The sequence below is a fragment of the Lates calcarifer genome, linkage group LG17 (assembly GCF_001640805.2).
Source record: "Lates calcarifer isolate ASB-BC8 linkage group LG17, TLL_Latcal_v3, whole genome shotgun sequence".
In the NCBI taxonomy this organism is placed as follows: domain Eukaryota; kingdom Metazoa; phylum Chordata; class Actinopteri; family Centropomidae; genus Lates; species Lates calcarifer.
In genome coordinates, this window is record NC_066849.1 from 10,794,351 (window position 1) to 10,804,297 (window position 9,947).

The window sequence follows — 9,947 nt, forward strand, 5'->3', positions numbered from 1 at the left end:
TTTGAAAAGACAAGAGGAAACAAAAATAAACAGCCTTGTGCAGAGCTTGCTTAATGGATGAATTCCCAGGACATCCAGTGCTTAATTCCACTCAAAGTAAGGAAACGCACCCTTAGCAAAAACAGATGATATTATCAGGTGTCATCCTCAGAGTGACGGTACATAGCCCAGTTTGTATTCATGCTAATATACTTTAAAATGATGTGCTTTCTTATTAATTCATAAAACCTGTACCAGAGCCAGAAGTCCTGAATATCATGTTTTTTTCCAGATCAGTATTATTTCACATCTCTCCATCAACTTGGCACTAACGAGGCTACGTCCTCTGAGGAGCACCCTCCCCCCTTCTCTCTGTCTGAGGTTGACATGATGAAGAAGAAGAAGAAGAAGAAGAAGAAGAAGGGACAGCTGCCTTGATTATCTCGCCTTTATTCTCTCAAATTGAGAGCAGAGCAAGTTTGGGACTGCGACTTGAATGTGTGTCACCAGGAGAAGCTTAATGAGATGTCAACTGTCGGGGGGTTTCTGTGTAATTAATTGGCCCCTGAGCAAAGAAAAAAAGCGAGAGAGAGAGAGCGAGCAAGCAAGAGAAAGCAGTGCCAATCATTAAACCCTCACACCGCGAAACGGGTGCCACTTAATCCACCTCTGCTCTCAGTCGAGCCATTAGCCTAATTCCTTGCACTTTAGAAGGTGTACAGTTACTGTAATGATAATGATCAACACCTGAATTATTTGTGCCTCTGTAAGCAAATACAGCGGAGTCGTTATACACCTCTGCTCATATCTGAGGATGTCTGCCCCATTAGGATAAAAGGATAACACTGGACATATTCTGTACACATCCCATAAAAAAAAGTACAAAACAAATGATTAATTATTTCCTGCCATCCTACTAGTATTGCCATAGCTAGTTCTTGTGCCACAGACCACCGCTCCTGTCCCAGCTCATCTGTAAGTCATCGTGATGAAAAACGCTCATCCGCAGCTAAAAATAGTCCCTAAAAGTAAAATTTGCTCCTGTTTCTGTAATATCTGCAAAAACAGATAAACAGTGCCCAGTTGCTTTAGGAAACTATTTAGCCTGTTAGCACATATTTTTGACCTATTTCTAAAGACTTATGATTTTGGTAGAGACCAGTGGACCAGACATTATGACCAGATATTATGTGCACTGTTGCTTTGGGCCTGTGTCTGAATTGACTCCCTTATTCACTGCTCCTTATAGCAGACGCTTAACTCAATTTTTTTTAGAGATTTTGTTTTGGTGATGCTTCAATTGTATGCGTAACACTTTGTGTTATGTGCTGTTTGCTTTATTTGTATTTTGTGTGTTATGTGTAGGCTGTTTCATGACTGACTAAAACCAAAAACCGAAGTAATTGCTTTGTGAAGTTGTTGCAGACATGTCATGGACACTATGTTTTTCTATTACATTGAATAGTTGATTGAGATTGGAGAACTGAACTGGCACTAAAATAAAGTGGCATAAAACGTAGAGCACTAGATATTAAATAGGGAGTGATTTGGGGCGTTATTTTCATGGGATTTGTTAGCAGTGAGCCTTATCCTTTAAATCCAAGGTTGATTATGGTAATATGAGCCTCTTTGTCTTTTTGTTCTTTACTCATGATTCTTCACTGACCTCTGCCCAACCCTGCACGCCTGTACTCTGTACCCTTCTTAAACTGGGAGGTGGGGGGTGCAGGCAGAGGCTGGAGGATTTTAGGCACATTGAAAGCTCTACTGCAATATTAGAGGCTGACTGATGGGGTTTGCTCTGAAAGCAATTATGATCCTGGGTTCCCCCTGGGAAGTGTATAAACAGGATCATACTGATGAGTTTGGAGTCAGTGTGTGGGCGGTAATTGACTGGGACTGGAACCAGAGCCATACTCCTAACTGCTTACTCTTCCTGTGCTGCCCCCTCTGAACGCCATGGCTTTGTGTAATCCAGTTGTCATCACATTGGAAGTCGCTGAATTGCCCAGTGAAGTTGAACTTATTCCCTTTTTAAGATAGTGTTAATCCGGGAAAGTGTATTGCTTACGAAGTTATACAGTATTGATCAATGCAGACGTCCCTCTGCCCGCATGATAATGTGCAGACGGTAAGTATGTGTCTGTGGGTGTCAGCAAGAGTTCATCAAAACTAAAGGACCATTGTGCCAATTCAAGGGTGATTATCAGCTACCTGTTACATACATTTGATTTGATCAGTCATTCACTTATTCATTCACTCAACAGTCTGTGGGCTGCATCTTCAGCTGCATCTGAAATATTCTCCATCTGATTTTGAAAGCCTCTCTCGCTGTGCCACAGGGCTTATAAGTGGCTATTTCCCAGCATCATCAAGCTGTCAGAAGCTTGGGGAACTTCAGCATCAAAGTCAAGGACATTTTTTTATTGTTCCACAGGCACTTTAAACCACGCCACACCAGCCATGTAACCTTCAATTGCCTTTTACTAGTTTAACACATTCCCTGACTATTAAAACCATTAAAACTTGCTTGGGAGAAATTGTTTGGTCAGTGCCGAGGGGAAAATGCTCTCTATCTGTTGTATGTGGAAGAGGAAACGGCTAAAAGGACTGGGATTTCTTCTCGGAGAGGGCAGGGAGGTGTGTTTGTGCAGCGAAGCGTGTAATTCACTCCAGCCTACCTGTTATTGAGGGAGGGGGTCTGCACACAGACTGCGCAAACACACTCCTACAGGAAATGGCTTCTTTTTGGGTAATGTGTTAGGGAATGAAAATACCTGTTTCTCAATGCATGAAGACTGTGATTGTGTGTGTGTGTGTTTGTATGTTTGTGTGAACAGAAGGGATTACAACAGGTTTTGGATCTAGATACTTTTTAGACAGTTGGAGACTCTTGCCAGAGAAACATGATTGTATTACATATCTGGGGCCACATCGAACTCTGCACAAAGATTTAAGGACATCCCCAGACACCACACACACACACACACACACACACACACACACATACAGGGCAATCATTCAGTGTGGGGGTCAGAGATAGTGGGAGAGTATTATATATATATAGCAGTGGGAGAAGCACAGCCTGTGGTGGTAATATCACCTGTATCCACAAACACACACACACACGCACACATCCCCACCTCAGAACCTGATGGAGTGTGAAGCTCAGAGCACAGTTCAGAATGCCAATGTAGCTCTCTATTAAGGTTGGGAATAATTCATGTGAAGAGTCTCTGGGTTTTTGCTGTCGGATCATTCAATCCAAGCTTGCCTTTTTCAACTTTGAAAACCTGGTTGGACATAACAACACGAATACCTGGTCATAACAGTACAACAGCTCTGCAGTATACTGTATACTATCTTTGCAAAGGTACATGAACTATCCTCTCAGTGAACTGTGTATATTATACTGGAGCCAGTTGTGACCAGTACATACACTCCTTGTTTTCTGGAAGTGAACATTACTCTGAGACTGTGGCTGACTTAACAGGCTGATGTGTATTCATGGCATTCCTACAAAATGAAAAGACTGCACAGAGTAACCTCTGCTGTACTGTCAACCACAATAAGCCGCAGAACATTTGAATAATAGGATACCTGACAGAACAGACCAGAACGAGTCTAGCTGCTCGATTCTGTGCCAGTTACGCTCACATCCTATTTGGATGGAGATGACAGTGTAATCATAAAGGGCAGGTTATCAACTTTAATTTTGGGCTGTTTTTGTCTGAAGTAATCATTGTGTGTGTGCTTTTGACAAAAAGTTACATTAATCTATGAATATAAATCTAAAAAGCTACTGGAGTTAAATTCCAAACTTTTAGCTGCATTGTCAGACATGCTTTATATCAAGCTTGTGGTAAGTGCCCTTGTCGTGTCTACATGTGCTGTTGTACAGACTGTACTGAACTCTTTCAGGGTCATTGATTTTCCCCCTTGGCAGCCAGACTTTAAGGTTAAACGATGATATGACCTTGATGGCACAGGTTGCAGATTCATTAGAGCTGCTAGCATGCCAGCACCCACTTTGGCCCAGACTGAAATATGTCAACAACAATTGGATGTACTACCATGAAATTCTGTTAAGGCATTCATGGCCCCCAGAGGATGAATCTCTAGCACCACCATGAGATTAGTTCCAAGTGAAATGATTCAACAAATATTGTATGGATTTCCATGAAATGTTTCAGCTTATACAGGCGTCAGCTGTGCTCACCAGAAATGCCAGTTCTGTCATTTCTATTCAGGCTCGCTCCTTTTCCCTCTCATCTCCTTACGTTCAGTAAAGCAGATTCGTTAAACCCCACAAAATTAGCAAGTTTTTCTCTCATATTGGAACATTTTCAGTTCACACAGAAGTGTCAATTCACACCACCCCACGCAAATTTGTATCTACTTGTGTCTTTCCATTGACTGTCAATGTGATCATGCTGTCCTGAAGCACATGGTGAGAAACGTTTGGACACCCTCAGCTTTTCACAGCCTTTCAAATGTCATACTGTAATCTTTAAAAAGAGAAAATCTAAATGCTTGATAAAACGGTACTTTGGATTATTATCACTGTTTCACAGCCAGTCCTTTGATATTCTCAGAGTGACACTGCTATGGTTTCTGACCTGTGATCTTTCACCTCCACAGTCTCTGAAGATGCGCTGCAAGACTTGCGCCCTAGTGACCAGCTCCGGCCAGCTGACTGGGAGCAAAAGGGGTGAAGAAATCGATCACTCTGAGTGCGTCATCCGTATGAACGATGCTCCTAACATAGGCTATCAGCGGGGACGTTGGCTGGCGCACTAGTCTGCGTGTCATAGCTCACTCCAGCCTGCAGAGGGTGCTGCGGAGCCGGCAGGAGCTGCTCAACGTGAGCCAAGACACAGTGTTTATCTTCTGGGGACCAAGCAGCTGCATGAGAAGGGATGGAAAAGGCCATGTTTACAACAACCTCAGGCTGTTAAAACCAGCTGCTGCCCAAACTGAAAGTCTACATTATTTCTCGGATCAAGATGCTCAAGTTTGATGAACTATTTAAAAAGGAAACAGGGATCGACAGGTACATGGACAGCAGATCTGTGCATGTGAAAAGAAATGCAAATACGAGGAAGGGAACAACACACAAACACACATACAAAATTGTCATCAGTTTTAGCCACGTAAAAGTGAAATTTGCAGTGAGGGACAAGAACGCCACACACTACACTACTTTTTGAGAGGATAATTATTAACAGGATTTAGATTGAAACGGCTCTGAAAGAAGATTTTTATGGGATTTGATAAGAGGTGTTATAAGGAAGGCCTATAAGGACTTTGATTTGGTATCACAAGCTTGCTGTTGCCCCACTGATGTCAGGCTTAGGGGAGCACTGCAAAGTATTTTTCCCATGTAGTGCAACCATATTTAAAAATCATATTTTGATTTCATTTGGAGCCTTTCAGAGACACTATGTTTCCACAAGCAAAAAAAAAACAACATGGTGAGTAAGCATTAATCAGAGTGATGGAGGAGGGTGAAGCCAGTGAACTTTTTTTTCTTTAAGCAGTATTGATGGGGAGTGGTTGGCCACTCTGCTCAACAGCATCAGGATTTTTAGGCGAGGGAGTGCCATCAGCTGCCAAGCCAAAATCGCTTTAGTGAGACATTAGTATTACTTAGCCGTTTATTTTCTGACAGGCTGGTATAAAGCTTGTCACAAATATTTTTGTTTTAAAATGAGGGTAAGAAACTATTATCAACCAGAATATTTGTATCAGGAGGATTCTTGTGGTCTTGATGCAGAAACCCAAATAGGACATTTTACATATTATTATATTATTTATTGTATTATAATACATTATAAATGTAATATACAGTATATACTGCACTTTTGGGACATTTTCAATGTACATTGTCAACATACAAAAGAATTTCTTTCTTTTTATTCCCTCTATGAAACAGATGTAAGATTCTCCATTTGATACTTGATGTCTCTTTCATCTACAGTGCAGGTATCTGCACTGGTTGACTGAATATGAGTTAACAAAAATAGTAACAAAAGAACCAAACAAAGACATTTTGTTGCCATGAATTTAGCTCCTCATATAGACTCATTTATATGTGAACACTAATCCCATAGTGGGCATTAGAGGTTTTTTGCCTTCATCTGTATTTATCTCTGAAAACTGAAGAAGACAGCCTTGTGATCCTCTCTTGTCTTCCAGGAAGAGTTCCAACTCCTGGTTGAGTACCGGCTGGTTCACCATGGCCATAGCCCTGGAGCTGTGTGACAGGCTCAACGTGTATGGCATGGTGCCACCTGACTTCTGCAGGTAGAATCAAATGATTTTTTTTTAAATCTAAGATTTGTAGTTGCGTAGCAGGATTCTTTAATTAAAAGGTGACAGTGTGCCCCATCAGAACTGGTTGATCAGTGGAAATGCTCCCTCTCTACCACTTCATCTGCCCCTTAGTAAGAAGCTACAAATAGCAAAAATAAAATAGTAATATTGATATCTGCTTCTAATAAACAATGCATTAAGTTTGACAAGCAGTCCATTCTGTGAGATACATTTTGTTCATTTATTTAGGTCAATTAACACATCTATCTACTTTAACTTCAACAACTTGCTATATGTAAGTTATTGCCATTGCCACACAGCCAGCATAGCATTAACAGCTGTTTACTTGAGCCATAACTGCATTTACAGGACAAGAGGTTAGAATACACTCTGGTCAGTGCTACTCTATCATCTTCTCATGTTGAACTGAGGGCAGACTGAATGCTACAGTAACTCACAGTCACAAATGACAATGACATTACAAGACTGGATGGACCAGGGCTAGTCAGTTAGCAAGCTAACTTCAGGAAAAGAAAAGAAGTGATAGGGATAGAGGCAAAACAAGAGTTAACACTGGTGACAGGTTTTGGTGAGTAAAGGAATGAAGTTTCAACTTGAAATGTTTCTTCTAGACTGTTAAGTAAACAGCTGTTAATGCCAACATTGGCTGTGTAATACTGGCAAAAAATGTACATATAGCACCTTTAAACTCAGGTGAAGCCTGGAACATTAGATATACTAAAATACATAAAATATAAACAAGTATGTAAAACATACAGTAAAACCTATTACACAATGTCATATAAAGTAGGCTACAATATACATCAAGTGAAAGCATAACATAAACCCATATAAGCTGGAATATATCTGGCCATCATTATCCAACTATGAATTGATTGTCTCCTTGCTGTTGTTTCATTTTGTTTTGTCTTATTGGTGTCTTCAAGCAGGGCACTTAACATGTTCTTAAGAGTAGTTCATCTAAACGTCCCTCAGTGAGACTCAAAGTGAAAGCTCAAGGTCCACAAGTTGTACTGTTACATGATGTTTTTTTTTTTTTTTTTATAAGTATTGAGGTCAATGAAAGCTAATTTTTATTACTGGTTTTAATCATTTGCATTTGACATTGAAATTCAGAGAACACAGAACTATAACTGAAAGAAATAAAGCAATGTTTGTCAGTTTCCTAGCAACGGTGTTAAAATGACTTAAACCATATGAATTCCAAGATTATTGTGTCCTTAACTTTTTAAGTCAAAGATGCAACCTTTTAAGCTCCACTGTATGTTTCAGCAAAATGAAAAATTATGATCTCACCTTGTTAATTATACTTACAGGGGAACACATTGGCACTAAATAATAATAAATATCAATAATCAAATATAATAATAATAATAATAATAAAACTATGAAGAAAATCTTCAAGACATAAAAATTGTTTCGAACAGCCACTCTTTGCAAACACCCAGTTTCATCTGTTAAATTATACATGCAAGACACCATCAAAATGCCTTCTCCTCAGGACTTAAAATTTCAGTTTGTCACTTCCTGTTTGATCGAGTGGGGCAAATAGTGCATGAGGAGGGTGGGACGCCCTTTCTGCTGCAGCTTCACACTGATTTACTGTGTGCTGATGACACGGGAGTGCTTCAGCATAAAAACCTTGTCTGGTGCATCTTTAACGATGTCTTCAACTTGTAATGACAATGTAACATTTACACCCTGCAGTGACAAATTCAGAGTCTTTTACTGCCATGCAGTCATGCAGGCGAATGACTGGAATTTTAGCACCAGAGATTGCATTCATTTTGACATTTTACAATACAAGTAATACATTTCTCTGAATAGGCTGAAAATACAAAGCGCGGCTGTTTAATGTGCCTAATGTGACATTCAGGTTCAATGGAAATAGGAGAATAATTTGGCTAATATTGTTCTCTTGTGGATCTGTGTGGGCACAGAGGATTGTTTGACACATTATGGTATTCACAGAGAAATACAGGCCAGACCGAAGTGACTCTCATGTAACTGAGTCTTCCACTGAGCTCGGTGTGCCCGAGAGTATCAGAGGAATAATACGGTGCATAATGAACACATCTGTGAGCCCAGATTCTTCTGATCTTTCTGCTTTTCTTTGTTCCTGTCTCCATTTCTTCCCCACTGTGACTCACTTCCTCCACCTCCCCCACTCCATCACATAACTACCCCCTCGCTATTTCCCTACATCCCTCCCTCATACTTTGACTTTCATGCCTTTTCATGCTTTACTCCTCTCTCTTCGCATCTCCTCTGCTTCCCATGTAGGTCCTCCTCCCATCCCTCAGTGCCGTATCATTACTACGAACCCTTGGGGCCCGACGAGTGCTCCATGTACCTCTCCCACGAGAGGAGTCGACGTGGAAGCCACCACCGCTTCATCACAGAGAAGACAGTATTTGCAAAGTGGGCTCGAACCCTCGACATTCACTTTTACCAGCCAGACTGGAAGCCTGCCGCTGCAGTTGCCAGCGCGAACAGCTCGTACGCTCCAGCTACAGCTGGATCCTGAGACTCACTCCAGAGATGATCCCCAGAAGTGTTGGATGTGTGTGTGGACAGTTGCCAGCGTGCAGATTCTCTCTCTGACCAATGTGAACACATGAGACAGCAATAGGACAGAGCAGGCCTGCTGCTGTGGGCTGTTAGCTGACTGCCTAAGCAGCTTGGCAGAATGGGATCATTGCATAATAGCAGCACAAAGCCTCAACAATGTTTTGGAAGTGTAACTATAATAGGATGAATTTCATACTGGAATCAAAGCCATGGGGGTTGGCTCAAGTGTGTTTTTTAACTCTGTGTAGAGCTGCTTTAATAACACTAGAGCTGTCAGAGAGGGGACAGACGATGAGACAGTACACTGCTGCATTAACTGGAGTATGACTGATCCATTTTCATACATTAAAGCTGAACACAGATTCATTGAGGACACTGAGGTCATGTTCTCAGCATTGTTTGTGGGATTGTGGGGTTTTAATGACCTGAGAAGGAATTTATATTCTGCATTTACACACAATTCATACACTCTGTTTTTCAAACCTAATTGTGATATTTTTAGAGTCACTATCTTTCATTTTTTCAACTCTTAATTTATTTAATTTATCCCTTTTCAGTGAGGCAGTATGAATAATAAGACAACCACAGCATACAGTCTTGTCATACATGTCGGCAACAGAGCTTTCGTACTGCAGTAAGCCAATTATACACGTGTACGAATGTGTTGTAATAAATTCAAGAATTAAAATATTAAACTAATGTAACTACAGTGAGTGGGAGAAGGAGTATTATTTATTGATATGTGTGCAGAATTTGTTGGCAGCTCTTAGAGTTTAAGATATTCCAATGTAAGTGAAGAGAAACCAGACTGTATCATATTTTTGAAGTGATCCATTCTGAGGTAATTTCAGTTTCTTATTATGACCTAACTGATTCTTAGTCTATGATAATGGAGGGCAGGCAGCCTTCCAAGCAGCAGTGAGTCAAACAGTACAGCCAAATATTGTCATAAATGGGTTTTGTGTCTAATGATCTGTTTAGGTAACTAATGATTATTTTCATTAACAATTATCGGTGCAAAACCCAAAAATATGCTTTTTTTTCCCCAAAAGTTGCTTTTC

The 9,947-nt window shown here is 40.6% G+C and overlaps 1 protein-coding gene across 2 annotated transcripts in view; it reads left to right on the top strand.

Annotated features, from left to right (window-relative positions):
• Positions 1 to 9,589, top strand: part of st6galnac5b (ST6 (alpha-N-acetyl-neuraminyl-2,3-beta-galactosyl-1,3)-N-acetylgalactosaminide alpha-2,6-sialyltransferase 5b) — a 59,400-nt gene extending 49,811 nt beyond the window's left edge. For both annotated transcript variants that reach the window (XM_051076943.1, XM_051076945.1), the window contains exon 5: positions 8,599 to 9,589. In XM_051076943.1, the coding sequence (XP_050932900.1) occupies positions 8,599 to 8,842 (244 nt within the window). In that variant the 3' untranslated portion in view covers positions 8,843 to 9,589. The remainder of the gene's footprint in view (positions 1 to 8,598) is intronic.
• The last annotated feature ends 358 nt before the right edge of the window (positions 9,590 to 9,947 follow it).